This window comes from Leopardus geoffroyi, chromosome D4, assembly GCF_018350155.1.
Source record: "Leopardus geoffroyi isolate Oge1 chromosome D4, O.geoffroyi_Oge1_pat1.0, whole genome shotgun sequence".
NCBI lineage: Eukaryota > Metazoa > Chordata > Mammalia > Carnivora > Felidae > Leopardus > Leopardus geoffroyi.
The window spans coordinates 90,011,907-90,029,733 of record NC_059342.1 but is presented as its reverse complement, the minus strand read 5'-3'; the positions used below and the strand labels follow the sequence as shown (position 1 = coordinate 90,029,733).

Here is a 17,827-nt window from a genome sequence, read left to right as displayed (position 1 = left end):
GAATCACAGCAGGCAACATAAGAGGAAAACAGGAGGGCGGCTGGGTTCAGAAGAGACCGCGAGAAGATTCTTGACCATACTTGTTTTAGATTAATTTTAATAAACCTGATGCTAAGCACTCTACAGATAACTGATACACTGAGCCTTAAACAGGTGAATGTGGAGAAACACACAACCCACTTCAGATATTTTCAGGGACATTTACTAGACCAGACGGGGCCTGGTTTTACCACTGGCTCCCCAGCTGTTTAACAAAATGTCGAGACATCAGATATCTATATTTGTTGAACGACCGACTTGAATGCCTACCATGTTCCCAGAACTGTGCGCTGCCTCAATTTAATCCTCGGATCAACCCCCAGGGTCTTAAGCATTATGCCACACTGATTACGGCAGGTGGCTTAGTTACGTTGCGGCTTATCCAAGGCAGATTTGGGTTTAAATCTATCTGGTGACATTCCGCCCAACCGTCCAATGCAGTGTTCTGCATCTAGCAAATCCTTAATAATTATTAATTGATGAGGGTGCTTTCTCAGTCTGAATGCTTAAACCACATGCTCTCTGAATATGATGGGAGTTGCAGCATATTTTAATTAAATACTGACAACTTTAATTCTGATTGCTCATTCTAATACTCTTGAGCTGATAGCACCAAGCTAATGGCTTGTTCATTTTGGAAGATATTAGCAGCAGGGTGCTGCCTTTTACCCAAACATAAGATCACAATAATTAAAATCTGATATTGCTCAAAATGAACTCCTTTTAAACTAATTTATATCCCACAAACACACACAGATGCAAGCCTATATGTGCCACCATTCTCAAGAATTTATGGCACCTTAGAGAAACTCTGTCCATTCCCTTCCAAAATGAAAAGTTTTCTGTTGCTGTGATGAAAGTCTCCTTACTAGGTTCAGGGGAAATGTGTATTTCCACTGATCAATTTCTGAGTTTCCCAGAAGAGGGGAGCCAGAGAGAAATCTTGAAAACGAATGACTGTGGGAGCGGAGCATATTTGTACTTTATTGTTCCAATCAGTATCTTAACCACTGAATCAGAGAATAAGACAGAGGAAAATCTTACTGTGTGGGGAGTGGGGAGGGAGAGGGTGGGCGGGGGAGGTGGGCTGAGAAGGAGGGAGAAATGATATCTGAGTATACAAAGAAATGAAGTAATTTGGAGGGAGGATCCAAGAAGGCAAACATAATATATTGTGTTAACTCATTGCTTCCACAAACTTACATTGAGTCTTTTATGCTCCAGGCACTGGAGATCTGGTGGTTACATGATAGCCCTGGGCCATACCTCCATAGTGCTTGCTTTAGAGCATGATTCTACCCAGAGGTCCATCTTTGGGCTTTAGGGGGGCTATGAACCCCCTAAAATTGTATGCAAAATCTCCAGTTTGTGGGTACATAGAGCATGGGCAGAAATAGACTGGTACAGGGGCATCTGGGTGGCTCAGTCAGTTAGCGTCTGACTTCAACTCAGGTCATGGTTTGTGGGTTTGAACCCCGAGTCAGGCTCAGAGCCTGGAGCCTACTTTGGATTCTGTGTCTCCCTCTCTCTCTGCCCCTCCCCCACTCATGCTCTGTCTCCCTCCCCTCTCAAAAATAAACATTTAAAAAAAAAAAAAAGACAAAAGAAATAGACTAGTACATTTTTTCCCTTGGGAACAGAGTATACAGCCAGGGTCCCTTCAGGGGACCCAATAAGGTGAGTAACCATGATACTGGAGTTTGACTTCTCTAATCTTTCCCTAGAAGGGATCAACACCAAAAGAGGCCCACAAACACAGATGTTTTCTTTCGTTTTTATGAAGTTAAAAAGTATTTGCTACGAAAATCTTAAAAAAAAAAAACACACACACACACAAATCCAAACCCTATATGCCCAAGGAGATAAAAAGGCCACAGAGAAATAATGGATTATAGGACACAGTTAATTGACAAGCTGTTAGCAACAGGGGAATGTCACTAGAGATCATTGGACCCAATAGATCCATTGTTCTTGCTTTTGATTCTGTACTAAGTCCTCAAGTGGGGATAGAAGCACAGGTCACAGACCCACGGGACACTTTCCCAGCATTCCCCTGGCAGCTACAATCTTCTGAGTATTTATTACTTGCCAAGCATTATTTCAAAAGCTTTGCCTTCAAGGTGTTATTAAACCTCACAGCTATTTTCTAAACTTAGGTGTTATTAGTAGTTCTATTTTACAGATGAGAAAACTGAGGATCCGGGAGTTCAGGAACTTGTTCAGGGTTCCACAGCTGGAAGTTTCTCCTATCTCTTACCCCTTCGCCTTAGGAAAAGCTGCCAATGGCAACACTATGAAGGTGGTGTAGATGTCAGGAAATGAAAGCAATTATGTAAACTCAAGACAATGAAACCCCTTGTTTCTCATGGGAGTATTCATTTATCTAAGTAATGTCTAAACACTCACGGAGAGCCACATCAGAGCCCAGTTTCTGAGCAGAGTTTATCTTTACTGTTCCACAACTGAAGGATTTGAATTGAGGTGGTGTTGGGGGGACTGGGGGGTGGGGGAGCGAGCTTGGAGAAGGCAGAGTGGGGGAACTACTCAGGAAGTGGGTTTGAGGTGAACTCCACAATTTCACAATGATTTTGTCAAATGTCTTTGAGTGTGTCTGATGTCCTGATCAGATTCTGGTGGTGCATTTTTGGCAGGAATATCCCAGAATTCGTGCTGCACTTTTCTCTGGGCATCGTATCAGGAGATGGTTTGGGGATGTAGTGTTCGTCTCTTGCTAGGGTAGTATCTGCCAGGCTGCTCCACTGTGAAGACAGTATTACCCTTCTCTTTTGCATTACAGAATTAAAAAACAAGAATTAGGGGGGCCTGGGAGGCTCATCTGTTGAGAGCCCACTTCGGCTCAGGTCATGACCTCACAGTCTGTGAGTTCAAGTCCTGCGTCGGGCTCTGTGCTGACAACTCATAGCCTGGAGCCTGCTTCGGATCCTGTCTCTCTCTCTCTCTCTCTTTCTCTCTCTCTCTGTCTCCCTCCCCCACTCGTGATCTGTTTCTCTCTCTCTCAAAAATAAAATAAACATAAAAAATTAAAAAAAAAGAATGATGGTAAAATATGCATAACATAAAATTTATATTTAACCATTTTAAGTGTCCAGTTCTGCAGCATTAAGCGCATTCACGCTGTTGAGAAGCCATCACCACTCTCCACGGAGCTTTTTTCATCTTCCGGAACTGAAACTCTCTGTTGATTGAACACTAACTCTTCATTCTCCCCTTCCTCCAGACCCTGGCACCCACTATTCTACTCCCTGTCTATGAATTTGCCTGCTCTAGATATCTCATCATACAATACTTATCTTTTTCTGACTGCTTATTTCACTTAGCATAATGTCTTCAAGGTTCACCAGGTTGTCAGAACATCCTTTCTTTTTAAGGCTGAATAAATATTCCCTTGTACGTATATATCACACGTTGTTCATGAACTTATCCCACGATGTTCCCTTGGGTTGCTTCAGCCTTTCGGCGATTGTGAATAAGGCTGCTACGAACTCGAGGGCACAAATATCTGTTCCGGTCCCCACTTTGCCTTCTCTTGAGTATATAACCAGAAATTTGAGTATATAACCAGTGAAATTGCTGGATCATTATTTTGCACTTAATTAATAGGTGTCTGGTGGGATGATACTTGGAGGCTGTGCAAATATCCAGGTTTAGCATTCCTTGATTCCTACCTGAACCAATTATTATTCTAATGGTTGCTAAATGGTACTTTCCCCCTATCCTTTCTTCTACTTCTATCAGTTGGTATTCTACTGTAGAGAAGAAATTTCCGTTCCCCCTCATTTATTTAAGAATATGGACTGATTTTACCCAGTGGGTCATGATCCTTCACTCCGTGCACACTATTGCTCTGAGCAATTCTTTTCCCTGTGATTCCCATGGGCGCAAGATTGGGTAAACGCGGGAACCTTCTGTATTTCCTTGTCACCGTTAAGAAAGCCGAGGGTGCAGCCTGACTTCCACACATCTAGGCGCTCACTTTCCTGCCCACTCATCTGTTCACTTGAACGCAAACCCTCTTTCCGACAACGTAAGCCTGCACTGACCACCTGGGCAGCCTCGCCCCGCGAGAACTACATTTCCCAGAGGCCTTCGAGGGCCGGCGTCATCAGCGAGCGCGGCCTTTCGCTCACGAAGCCGGCTTTGGAGAGCCCGCTGCGGCGGCGGCAACATGGCGGACGTGCTAAGTGTCGGAGTGAACCTGGAGGCCTTTGCTCAGGCCATCAGTGCCATCCAGGCGTTGCGTTCCAGCGTGAGCAGGGTGTTCGACTGCCTGAAGGATGGCATGCGGAACAAGGAGACGCTGGAGGGCCGGGAGAAGGCCTTCATTGCGCACTTCCAGGACAACTTGCATTCGGTCAACCGGGACCTCAAGTAGGTACCGGCTGAAGGGGCCAGCGTCGGGGACCCCGCCCGGTGTCCACCCTGTCCCGACCCCGCGCGAGTCTTTCTAACCTGGGGCTGCTCTCAGTTTCTTGCTCCCTTGCTGTCTTTCCCTCCCCTCCAAGCCCATGCCTGTTCCTCAGGGACACCTCGTCCCCCACCCCCGCTTTCTCGTCTCCCTTCTCTCGGCCTCCTATTCCTGGCTGCCTCCCGCCGCCCTGGACCTCCCGTGTGGTCGTTCGGTTCCTGACGAGGAGACGTGCTCTTCCCACGAACTTCCACTTCTCACCTCCGCTTCGCAGGTTTCTCACCTGTAGGCCCTCTGTGCCCCACCGTGTCTGATCAAGTACTGCCAAACGGGACCAGCTCAGCGCTGCCCCAAACCCAAGTGCGCTCGGTCTGATTAGCACCACTGCCTCGCCCCTGCACCTCTAGTCCACCTCCAAACACGATAAAACAGGCCTTGATCTGTACCTTTCCCGCGCCCCCGCCCCCTCCCAAACCACCTGATCAGGACTTCCTTCCCACTCTGCTTCTGGTCAGTTTCTTCCTCTGGAGAGACCCGACCTCAGCCTACACCAGCTCAGTCACCTAGGTTTAACTCCCCTCCCCCCGTATTAATTCGTGGCCCTGTAGGGTTAAGGATTGTAGGTTTCTTTCTCTTTCTTACAAGTCACTTTCTTCTATTTTCTAAGTGTTGTGGAAGAATTGAGTGAAAGGGTGATTGTGAAAAGCCCAGCACACAGTAGGAACCCTTTAAATGGTTAGGTCCTGAACTTCTCCTCCCTTCCTTAAGAGAGTGACCCTTCTCAGAGACTTACAGGACTTTTGCTTCTCAGAACTGACCTTAGCAGGGAAAGGCATTTGGTAAGATAGTCATCCTACAATTTCTGGAATGGCTGGATTCCCCCCCCCCCCCCAACTTGGTTTCCTTAGTAACCAGCTGGAAGGAGGAGGTAGAATGGAGGAGGAGGTGGTGACCAAATGATGGGTGCCTCTTTTGATTTTTTTTTTCCCCTTAAGTAGTTGCCATTCTTTTTTGGTGGGAAGCCAGGAAATCACGCACCCCTCCTCAACTCCCACATCCACTTGCTGTCTCTGGCGCAGTGCCAGTTAATAGTTCCCCTGCTTGAGGGGTTGCACTGGCTGTTGTTCTTCTTTTTTTTTTTTTTTAATTTTTAATGTTTATTTTTGAAGGAGAGACAGAGTGTGAGCGGGGGAGGGGCAGAGAGAGAGGGAGACACGGAATCGGAAGCAGGCTCCAGGCTCTGAGCCATCAGCACAGAGCCCGATGCGGGGCTCCAACTGACAAACTGTGAGATCATGACCCGAGCTGAGGTCGGACGCTTCACCGACTGAGCCACCCAGGTGCCCCCCTGGCTGTTCTTATTTCTCTTGCGTTTCCTCTCTGATCTGCTTCCTTTGGTAATGTTCGGGATCTTATAACCCTTCACCATTCTAGAAAGTTCAAGAACATTTGCGTTCTGTTGCCTTTTAAAATCTTTACACGGTGGTGCCAAGAAGGTGGCTGAACATTCCAAAATGAGTGTGGCATGAGAAGCTGTTCCTAGAGAGTCTTTTGTTGAACAGTTTGAGACTGGCCTCACAGAATGTGCTCCTGGAATGTGCTTTCGCTGTTGGCTCACTTTCCCAGGCTTCTCTCGAGTTTTCCTGCTAGACCGAAGTGTTTGACACAGCCCCCTCGGTGGTGTCTTCCCGTTCCATTTGTTTATTTTATCTCTTCTTTGTTTTGTTAAGTTTCACCATCTGTGAAGTACCACGTACTCGTCTCTTCCTACGTGAATGATAAATAATTACCATTTATTCAGGTACTCGAATGATCTGTAGCTCGGTTTTAATATAAGACAAGCTCCCAGTTAGGAGTTTCTTAATTGTCCCTGATGTTAACCTTTCACAGTATTTCCTCCTAAGAGACTTCTTAAATTTTTTTTTTTTTTTTTTTTTACCAATGTGGTTGGCTAAGAATTGGAGTTTCAGTGGAGTCAGGTTTATTTACTTTATCTCTTTCTTTTCCAGTGAGCTGGAGCGTCTGAGCAATTTGGTAGGCAAGCCATCTGAGAACCATCCTCTCCATAACAGTGGGCTGTTAAGCCTGGATCCTGTGCAGGACAAAACTCCTCTCTATAGCCAACTCCTTCAAGCATATAAATGGTCAAACAAGGTAAGGGAGACATGTCAGAAAGGGAGCTAATAGAGAAAAGCTGAGTTTTCTTACATTTCAGAAATGCAGAAGGTGAAGGTAAGTTTTTCTTTCTTTTTTCTTTTTTTTGGGGGGGGGTTTGTTTGTTCTTGATTCAGCCTGGGGTTACAGATTTGGAATTTTCTCTATGAGAAATTTCATAGTCCTCTGAATCTTTGAGGATTCATCATGGTGCTTAGGTAATTACTTTTTTAAGAAGGTTTAAGTCAGGTACATTTAGCCTGGAGACCTGGTGTGGGGAGCAGCTTTTGTGAACTCCTTGAAATCATATGCAAGATGTTGTGTTGTGTGTATGTTTTTTTTTTTCCCCCTCTGGGGAAGACTTCCTAGCTTGCGTCAGATTTGGAAGCGTCCATGACCCCTAGAAGGTTAAGGACTGGTGGTCTGAATGTTCAGCCACTGACGCTGTTTATGTTGCTTGTACTGTCTTCCCCTGTGGTCACTGGAAGAACATCGCGAGAGTAGTGTTTGTCAGACTATTCTCTCCTCTTTAATTACTGTAGACTGCTCTCGAGGGAGCTTGTTCTTTTTTTTTATTAAAATTTTTTTTTAATGTTTATTTATTTGTTTTTGAGAGAGAGAGAGAGAGAGAGAGAGAGAGAGAGACAGAGCATGAGTGGGGGAGGCATAGAGAGAGAAGGAGACACAGAATCCAAAGCAGGCCCTGAGCTGTCAGCACAGAGCCTGACACGGGGCTCAAACTCACAAACTGTGAGATCATGACCTGAGCTGAAGTCGGATGCTCAACAACTGAGCCACCCAGGCGCCCCTGAGGGAGATTGTTCTGAACACGCTCCATGGAACTTGCTGCTCAAGGCCTCCGTCAGCAGGCAGGTCTGTGGCCTAGACCCTGGCACAGCTGTGAAGGGAAGACTAAACTAGAGTCTAAAAATAACGACAACAATTAGGCTCGTAAGCCTGGCAACAGTCTGTTTACTGACAAGTTCCTTTTGTTTGGGTGCTTCGGGTTGTTGTGTATTTTTTTCCCTTGCTGATAAAGAATTAGAATATGTGTTTGGAATCAGCTTTCTTCATTACACTGGGCAACTGCTCTGGAAACGGTGGTTCTCACAGTTATTGATAGGGAGCTGCTCTCGCCCCCTCCAGTTATCCATCATCTTTTCCCTCTTTTCTGTGGTCCTTTCCCCCCTCTGTCTTGGATGCAGATGAGCATTGATGGTTTTTCTGGCGAGCAAAATTTTTTCTTTGAGTTTCTCAACAGGATTTAATACACTTTGGTTTGAGGTAGAACTCTAGCAGCTAAGTCTGAGATTCAGGGAGAAGTGATTTGTGCTGGGGGCATTAAAGAGAACTTGAACCTCTGACACGAACCCTTAGCCCGCAGGGGTTGTCCCCCAAACTCTGGCCTGCCGTGGATAGAAACCCAGTTGGGTCTTGAGGATCCGGGCGCCCAGTTGGTATGGGGACTGTCCCTCTCCTGTTGTCTCTTGGCCTGCTTTCCTGTGTTGGCCTGACGCCTGTGAGGGTGGACAAGACGGCCTGGCAGTTGTAGTGAGTCCAGGAGCGAGATTCTCTGGTTGGCTGTTACAGATCACCTAAAGCACAGGAAGTGGGGCTCCTTGGAGTTGGAGAGGCAGTTCCCAAAAGGAGGGGGTGCAGGGCAAATAAAAATTATTTCATTGCCGTAGCCAGGCGCAAGCCTGTTCCAGCCCCACGCAGACAACACTGCCCTATCTGGCTGTCCTGTTTGAGGCTCTTTGTTTTCCCAGGGGCACTATAGGTCACCCTTCCATGAGTTTACCCCAGGATTGGGTGGGGTCTGATCAGTAGGCGTATGTGTGACTTATTTCCGGTTGGACTCCTGGTAGAAAGCCTTGCTTTTTGGTGTTTGGACACGGAAGTTGTGTTGGTGTATCACGTGGGTAATGTTTTTGGAGTAGGCTAGAGCTATGGAGACTTTTCGGTGGCAGGAAGCCTTAGGCTGCTCGCAAAACCACGAGTGACCGGGACTCCAGGGGAAGTGACTGGTTTCCAATCGAGGCGATGGCACTTAACTTTTGAATGAAGGCAGTGTGCTTGTTCACCGATTTAATAGTGTATTGTAATAAACTTCCCTGCTCCCGACCCTTCCCCTTGCTCCAAGCTGGAGAAGAGGTTGTATTAAGGAAAATAACTATGAGGTGTATGGAACTTCTTGTCCTGGAGATGCTACAGATGAAAATAGATGGTAAATCCCACACGAGCCGTGTGAGAGATGGAGAGGTTTTTAAATTTTTTTTTTTTTCAACGTTTATTTATTTTTGGGACAGAGAGAGACAGAGCATGAACGGGGGAGGGGCAGAGAGAGAGGGAGACACAGAATCGGAAACAGGCTCCAGGCTCTGAGCCGTCAGCCCAGAGCCTGACGCGGGGCTCGAACTCACGGACCGCGAGATCGTGACCTGGCTGAAGTCAGACGCTTAACCGACTGCGCCACCCAGGCGCCCCATAGATGGAGAGGTTTTTAGTTCTGTTCTGGGCCTGGTGAGCTCCCTAGTGCCCCAGCAGAGGGGCGGTTTGGGGCTGCTCGTACCATTGATCAGTCGAAACAGAGTATGAGTGAGAGATGTGTAGTTTAACCCTTATTTTAAAGCTGAGCACCTTGAGGCCCACTGAACTGACCTGCTCACGGCCTCACAGCTGGACGAGAATTTGCGTTTCCTGACTGAGGTCAGCGTTCTTTTCCTCCAGACTTGATGCCTTAATCCATTTTGGCATAAGGTTTCCGACTACAGAAAACATTTTTCCCCTTCAGCGTTCGCCCTAGGAGCAGTTCATACGTTACCTTTCATTCGTGAATCTGTACGCGTTTTGCTGATTTATAATGGTTTGTTGAGAGATGCAGTTGACAGACACGTGGTCTGCGGGGGGCCCCCAAACTATTGCTCTCGTCCCGGGCAGACACCACTAATCACCCTCTGCATTCCTTCCTGCTGAGGTCATGCAGGGGCTCACAGCTCTGTTCTGGGACTCAGGGGCCCCTGCCAATTATTCCAAGGTGGGCTGCAGGGAAAACAGGTTTCTTGCTTCCATCGTGATAGATAATGTCCCATTTGACTATGACTTATTTATACCTTACCTTACTCTAGAAAGGATTTGAGGTAGATTGCAAGAATACATGAAGCCTTGAAAGAGAGAAACAGCGGTAAGGATGCCTTGTGTACATTTCTTTAATAAACTCAGGAAGCAGCCCCAAGAAATAAGCCAGTATTCTAATTTCCAGCTGGGGATATGGAGGCAGCAAGCAATCACGTGTGTTTATTTTGCCCCTCCTACAAACGAAAAGAGCCTTTTCGTTGCTGAAGCCTTCCTCATTCATCATTTTACCCTCAAAAAGTTTAAAGCAGGAAGCGCATTAATATGTTAAGTGAAGTTTGGGGTGACTTGCCAATGTCAGCTTTGCGCGCTGTTGGCTGAGGATTGAAGGAAGTGTGGGAAGGGCTTTAATACCACCCGTTATGTGACGAACTTTCTGTTGTATGTGCTGTTGGCCATAGAAAGGTCGCGTTCATGCTTAATGACTAATGATTTTCTTTAGGGGATTTTGTAATTTTCGTAAAGTCAGTTGGAATATTAATTACATGGTAGTTGGCATAATTGTTAGGATAACACATTTAAAAATTAATCTAATCTAATGAAATGATGGCAAATTGCTGTGAGCAGCACTTTCTCCGTGCTGAACTGGGGACAGACTTCAGCTTTTAACTATCAAGCACCTATAGGTGATTGTTCTGTAGAGGGATGACAGGCTCTCTTGAGGAGGGCACAAAATAATTGGCCTCCACGCGGTCCTTGCCGTAAGGTGGTCCACGTGGACGTTCTGTGGCCGATTATGCTCAGATATGCTGCGGGTTACACCACGCTTCTTCCGGAGACCCCTCCCCGAAGGCTTCCAGCCTCCTGTCACCAGGCTGTTCTTTCTGACTCTGACTTTTTTCGTTTGTTTGTGGCAGAGGCTGCTTGTGCATTTGCCTGAAACGCTGGCTAAGGTCGCAGCCTTTCCCAGGTGACAGCAGAAGCAGAGAAGACCCTGAAGGGTCACTTTTGGTGTGTGTGTGTGTGTGTGGGGAGGGGGGGGGCGGGGTTGGGAAATGGCGCCAAGGAAGGTGCTGCTGCTGCCTTCGAGGTTTCCACCTGCTTCATTTCTCATTTTTATTAGAGCAAGAGCTGCTTTCTATTCCGAGAACATTCCGCTGGCAAGTCTGAAGGCTTTTCCTCCGTCCTGCCTCCCTGACCATTCCTACCAGCATTCAGTTAAATTAAATGGCTTGAAGCTGCTGTTACGTCTGCCTCGCTCAGATCCATCCTTGAAGGTGTTCCTCATGTGTCCTCATCTTGGAGCTAACGGGGGTGGGGTTGTTTTAGATTGAGCCTCTTCCACGTCCCTGAGGAGGCGCCGCGTCTGTCCTGTTCCCTGCTGGGCGTCCCCAGCACCTAGCAAGGCGCCTGGCACACAGCAAGCATTCCGTTAAAATTCACTGAATGAATGAAAGAAAAAAGAAAAGCCTCTTCTCTTGAATTTTTAATTTACAACCCCTTTTGCGGTTTGCTTGCTCGTGTTTTTTGAAGTACGATAAGGACATTGCCATTTTTGGCCATTACTGAGCAATCCAGATGCGCTACGTGGAGATGAGAGGCATTTCTGAGATCCTGTGATGGAGGCCAGGGCTGGCTTCCAGAAGGGTAATTTGGAAGGACAGCCTGAGGTCAGTTGGGGAACTGATGGTAAGCTCCTTGAGGGCTGAGGTTAGCAGTTTTATCCACGACGCTTGTCGCCCATGGGTCCTTTCTGAGAGGGCCGGGTCGACAGCAGATGCTTCGGAGGGGATGGGGCTTGATAGCAGTCTTCTGGAGTCGACCGAGTCAGGCTAATTTGAGCTACAGCGCCTGATGTCAGGTGCTGTGTGGCAGCTGTCATTTTGGCAGTGGTGTGAAAACTGGGAAGAGAGTTCCATCAGTCTCTTGGGGGTTATCTGTCTCTGTGTATCGTCAGTACCCGATTTCTGTTCCTAGCATTTGCCTTAGCACCAGGCCTGCCCCTGAGAGAGGAATTAGTTCTTCTCTCTGATACGTGCTTGGGGACCACAGACTCATTAAGCACACAGTGCCCCCCAAACCTCGATTCGTCATCATGACTTCGGACCAGGCGCGGTTGGGGATCGGCCGTGTCGTGAGCACAGGTGCCATTCTTAGGGGCGTCCTCTCACCAGCATGTGGCCTGCACAGCCCCTGCTCACTCAGAACGGCCTTGCTGCCACGGCGGGGGTGGCTCCTGGAGCGGCTGCCCTGGTGAGCCTCGAACCCTACACCCTTCTCCTGCCTCCCCAAGCCTTGATGCCGTGGAAGCCATTCTGAAAAGAACAGAGAGTAACGTAACCAGAAAAAGACAACAGAACAAAACCAGTCCCCTGGGATTTGTAGATACCGTTGGCGTCGGAAGCAGAGGAGAAGATAGCCAGAAACGTCAGGCCTTCCCCGTAAGTTCTGGAGTTAGGTTGCCTGTGTTCTGATCCGGTTCTGCGCCTTGAACAAGTGAGGAAGAAACTTTTGTAAAGCATCAGTGTCCTCCTCTGTAAAATGGGGATAATGCTAGTGTTTGAATCGCGGTGTTGTAGGAAAGATTAAGTGAAGTCATGCACGTAGGGTGCCTTAGGAGACTCACATTCGGTCGGTGTTCTAGGGGTGGTGGTTATGTGTGTAGTTAGTTATGGAGTGACAGTATCGTCAGCAGTTAAGAGCATGGGCTCCAGAGCTGGGCTGCCGTGGTTCACCTCCTAGTCCTGCTGTCTGACAGCTGTGAGGCCCACCTCTCTGGGCTTCAGTTTTCTATTCGGAAAAATGGGGATGATAATTGCACCTACCTCAGAAAGGTTTTCTGAGGCTGAACGGGGTCATACAGGTGAAGCATTGAGCTCGCACAGAGTTGCTACTCTCTGGGGGCTGGGCTGCTGTTTTCTTCACAAACAACCATGAGGGACAGACTCCTGGGCCGCACGGGGCTCTCCTTCAGTAATTTCTGCTCTATCGCACAGCTCCCCAAACTTGATTTTGGTATATTCTTCTGGAATTCTACCCATCAGAGAGTGTTTTAGGTAGTCAACACCTTTTTGCTCTGGGGAAGCCTGAGTGTAGATATTAGTAGTTCACACGTTAATGTGAACTAGTGGGAGGGAGATCTTTCCTCCTAAGACCTGGAGGTTTGATTGGGGGATTGAGAGTTTGGTGAGAAGGGTTGCTAATCTCTTGGTGTGGAGCCCTGGGTTTTGGACAGGGTAGGATGGCATGTGGGAGTTGAGGGGCAGTAAAGGCAGGGTGAGGGTCCCGGGAAGAGACCTCAAGGGGGGAGGAGGGACTGCAGAGAAGGGGTTGAGAAGGGCTGTGTCTTGCTCAGGGCAGCCCATTCGTCCAAAGTGAGGAGGAACCTGCTCGCTGGGCGCTCGGGAAGGCCTCTCTCCCAGAGCTCGGCATTCAGGTTGGTCTGTAGTGCTCTTACCTGGTGGGAACACTGCTGTGGCCTAGTCGGGGATTTCTTCTTTTCTTTCTTTTTTTAAAATTTATTTATTTTGAGAGAGAGAGTCAGCGAGAGAGAGAGAGAGGGAGAGAGAGGATCTTAAGCAGGCTCCATGTTGTCAGTGCAGAGCCCGATGCAGGGCTAGAACTCAAGAACCATGAGATCCTGACCTGAGCCAAAATCAAGAGTCATCAGACACTTAACTGACTGAGCCACCCAGGCGCCTCTAGTCTGGGATTTCTTGCGTCGTTTCTTTAGGAAAATGCTTGCACACAAAGGCCAGTATAAAATTACACATTTGGATGCTATCCACTTTGTAAATTGGGTGTTTGTTACCGCAGGGCTCTGGGGTCGGACTCTCTTGGGTTTGAATCCCCAGCCCTCTCTGTCAGCTTTCTGATTTGGGGCCAGTGACATAAGCTGGCTCTGTCGTAGCCTCTTCATCAAAGTGGTTTACAACGGCCTCCGTGTCAGGGCTGTGGTGAAGACTGATGGGCTTACCTCTGTGCCCCCCGGTGCCCAGAGCAGCGCGTGTGGTGGGTGTGCATTGGCGTTAGCTTATCCTCCTCTTGTTGGTATTTCTGGTGAAGCGTGAGGAGGGCAGCATGCAGTTGTGACAACACGTGACAGAGCTTTTGCGAGACCGGCATTGAGTTTGGGCTGTCGCCTGGCTAGCCGCGTGCCCCGCTGTGTGACCGTGTCCCGGAGGCTGTACCCCTCCGGGTGCTGGCTTCCTTCCTGCTGGATTGAAGACTTGGGTCGGACGATCTCTCCGGTCCCTTTTGGCTCTAACTTGGGAAGAGTCACGGAGTTATGTATGCGTTTCTGTGGTTATGCAAACGAAAGCAGGGGGGCTGGAAGAGGGTAGCTCTTGTCCGGTAACGTTTCTTAAGCGTAGCAGTTGTGTATGCATCTCAGAATATGCCAGAACAGAGCAGCAGCCTAGAGGACTTCAGTGGAAAATTACCTTCCAGAGGTTCTCTAGACAGCAGTAGCCTCTTGTAACACACTGAGTGTAAATGTTAATGAAAATCCAGTGATGCCCCTCTAATTCTAAATGGTTTCTGTCCCAAGGCTTTGGCCTAATTCCACATCTTTATGTTCTACTGACTAGTGGTTTCTGAAAATCGCCACTTTATTGTTGCCTGGAATCAGATTTGTGCCTCTCTCGTTTTTGTTTTTTTTTTTCCTCCTCTAAAGGAACAGGAACTCTCTCTAGAAGCTGCCCCGGGTGGCTGCAGAGGCTGCTAGACGTGTGTCACGCCTGCCCCCAGGAGTCAGTCTGTCTGTCTGTAGGGGACTCATCTTGATTCCCTTCCTGGCTGTCTTGCATTAGCCTTTTCTGGGCTGATTAGGTTTGTGTGGTTTGTCCAAAGCCTTCTGGAGATTGTAACCAGAGCCTGAGAAGGACACTCTGTCTTCTCTTCCAGGAATGTTTAGTAGAAAGGAAATCGTCCCGTATCATTTCTCTTCATGGTGAGTTGCACATTGACGGTGGGGGGAGGAAGCGTAGCATTACAAGCACAGAGAGAATCCGATGTTACGCCTCCCTGTTTTCTCGCCGGCCCTCCTTCGCGGCGGTGCGAGCTGCGGAAATGCCGCTGGGTGATGAGTGCTGCTCTCCCCTTGTACGATCCTTCCCCGGGCCACCTCCAGACCCACGTATCGAAGTCCCTACCAGACGTCTGCACTCAGAGACCCAGAGGCCCGGGAGACTGGAGTCCGGAACTAAAATCCTACCCGCCACTCCCTGCCCCCCGACCCCCGCTACCTGCCGCTCCTCGTGCTGGACACCAGCCAGGTGCCCGGCCCCTCACCCCTGCTGACCGAGATCGATGGGCTCCACCTCTTGAAAACCTTTTACTCTTTCCTCCCCATCTTGACTGTTACTGCCTGAGCCCGGGCCTCCATGATGGCCTGAGCCAATGCTACAGGCTTCCCACTGATTTCCTGCCCGTTCCTACCCCTTCTAATCTATTTTCCTCTCGACAGCTCCCCGGGGATCTTTATAACGTAGACATCTGATTGGTCGCTCCTCAGCGGTTTCTTCCATCTCTCTTAGGACCGAGGCCAGCTCCCCAGCTGGCATTTGGAGGCATTCTAGTCGTTGTGCTCAGGGGCCTGAGTCCAGAAGCAGACAGCCCTTTGGCCAGATTCCTTAGCCTCGGTTTCCTCATCTGCACTGCAAATGGCACGCAGAGCCCCGCCTCTTAGGGTAGCTGTGAGGGGTATGTGAATACCGCTCTGGCGTGTTGAGCACAGCGCCTGGAGTGTTACCATTTACCAGCAACAGTGAGGACGTAGGACTTCAGATCTGGCTCCCGTCCTCCCTCCCTTCCTTCCTTCCTTCTGGGAAAACAGGAACCCCAAACATTTCATTGTGGAAAATTTCAAATATACACAGAAGTAATAAGTACACTCTTTCTCTGTGGGGTGTGAGGACCGGCGTGCTTTAAAGCAACTCCCAGACGTGTCACTTCTTCGGGAAACTTCACGGTTCAGCTTCCGTGCCTCCCACTCTACCTGCTCTTATCTTTGCTAGTTCTTGTCTGCAGAAGTAGATCCGCAGATCCACACGGGCCATGATCTTTTCACCTCAGGGCCTTTGCACATGTTATTCTTCCTTCTCCGTTCCTCCCTTTGGAAAACTCTTCCTCATTTCCATCTCAGCTGAGCTCTTACCTCCTCTAGGAAGTCTTCTGAGATATACCCAAATTAGGTCCTGGTGTTTACACCTGTGACTGCTTTTCTCCTACTCTGCCTGTTTGCAACCCCCCACAAGATTAAGCCTTGTCCTATACTAGGATTTGGACTTTGAGCCTCAGTCTGCTGGGCTGTAAAGTGGGCACGATGCCAGTCTAATAGTGTTGATCCGAGTGTCTGATTAGGAAATGTGTATATCGTGTCTCGTTCAGAGTGGGATATATAGTGGCATTTAATAAATAGTAATTATTGCCAGTAGCTGTTTCTAAATGTGCCATAAAACAGTATATGAATGGGTATATTGAAGCCTCTACATCTCTTCCTCTTTTCCTTTTTAGATTATTTATGTGTGTGTTTTCCCTTCTGAATTAGCTTCTGTTGTTTCCCCTTGACATTTTCAGACTCCTGTTGTGGGAGGGGGGTGGAAGTGAGTGGCAGAGGCTTTCCACTGACTTCTCTGGCCACCAGGCCCCATCTGAGGGATCTCCGGGCCGGGGCCGGGGGTGCCTGACGGGTGCACGTCCGTCTGGCCTTCGACTCTGGAGCGCTGCTGCCTGCATTCCCCTTTGCTGCAGTCACTTACTTGTTTTGGGAGGCTCCAGCTTGCAGCTTCCTGGGCTGGGGAGGGCCAGGGCCTTGGCTCCGCCTTCTGCTCCTCCTTGCTGACTTGACAAAGTGAACAGAACTCGCTAATCCCCTCCCTTCCCCTGGGGACCATTTACTCATCCGGTCAGTTCTGGCAAGTCCTGGCAAGTCGGTGACTTTGGTCTCCCCCTCCCTTTACTGTACTGGCAAACATCACAGCCTCTGAATTGGAGGCTCTTTCTGAAATTTCTGGCTTCATTTGTGGCCGCTCTGCCAGCCGCACCCCCGTCCCACCATGAGGAGTCCAGAGCGGTGACGGCGCCTGCTGCTTGCCATCCCTATTCTGGAGCCCCTGGTCCCTTCTCGAGTGCATGTTGTACCGCTTCCTCTTCCAGCCCGGTTAAAGTGTTGCTTCAGAGAAGCCTCTGGAATAATCAGGCCGAGCTGATCTTGTCTGTTTTTGCGCCACGGCGTCTCAGCAGCTGTACCGATCACATCATGCCGTAGCCCCTTGCTGTCCAGGTCTGTCCCCTTTTCACCAAGGTTGGGACTGTGGCATCATCTTTGAACACCTGGCATCTGGCACTTAGTAGGCACTTAGTAATTGAGCTGTGCCCCCCTCCCCCTCCCATATTTCCAAACAAACTCTAGGGTCCCTGCCTCTTTCCACCAAGTGGTGGATCTCAGAGGGACCTCAGTGGTCCGGCAGGTCTTTGACCCTCATTATATACAGAGAGACTTCTCCCAGGCTATACTGCCGGCCCTCTAATTGGGGCCCGAGGTACTTAGCAGCTTGGAAAATGAACGTCAGCTGAATGTCCAGAGCACCAGACAGGTTCCTTCTGCTGTTGAGGCCCACTAAAATACTACCTTTTATTTGCAGTTGTGAGGCCACCGACCCCCTGTCAGTGAGGCAGGCGCAGTGCTCAGTCCACTGAGGGCACCATTGGGGACAGGTGTGATTCAAGGACCCCTACAGTCTTTGTGCAGAGTAAGGCCTTGCAGGGCCCAGCCCGGGTGTGGACGTGGCTCAGAGGAACTGCCCTGACTTGCATGCGTGAGGCGGCCCCAGACCCCGGGCTTCTGAGAGGCAGGTCCCTCCCTCTGCTGTAAGCTTTGGATGTGGAAAGCGGAGCCTTTGTTGGGCAAGCCCCGAAGAGCAGCTGTCTGCCTTGGAGGCCCCTGCTGCCCTTGCCGGCACGGGGGGCGTGCGAGGATGGCCGTGAAAAGGTAGTGCCAGTCCCCACTTTGTTTTTTGTTTGTTTCTCTGTTTTTTTTTTTAATTTTTTTTTTTCAACGTTTATTTATTTTTGGGACAGAGATAGACAGAGCATGAACGGGGGAGGTGCAGAGAGAGAGGGAGACACAGA

The 17,827-nt window shown here is 49.0% G+C and overlaps 1 protein-coding gene across 5 annotated transcripts in view; it reads left to right on the top strand.

The window, feature by feature from the left end:
- The first annotated feature begins 4,186 nt into the window (after positions 1-4,186).
- Positions 4,187-17,827, top strand: part of MED27 (mediator complex subunit 27) — a 237,582-nt gene continuing 223,941 nt past the window's right edge. For 2 of the 5 annotated variants that reach the window (XM_045468944.1, XM_045468945.1), the window contains exons 1-2: positions 4,189-4,428; positions 6,475-6,619. In XM_045468944.1, the coding sequence (XP_045324900.1) occupies positions 4,226-4,428; positions 6,475-6,619 (348 nt within the window). In that variant the 5' untranslated portion in view covers positions 4,189-4,225. Of the gene's footprint in view, positions 4,429-6,474; positions 6,620-17,827 lie in introns of all 5 variants that reach the window. The other 3 variants (XM_045468941.1, XM_045468943.1, XM_045468942.1) reach the window with 3 other exon arrangements.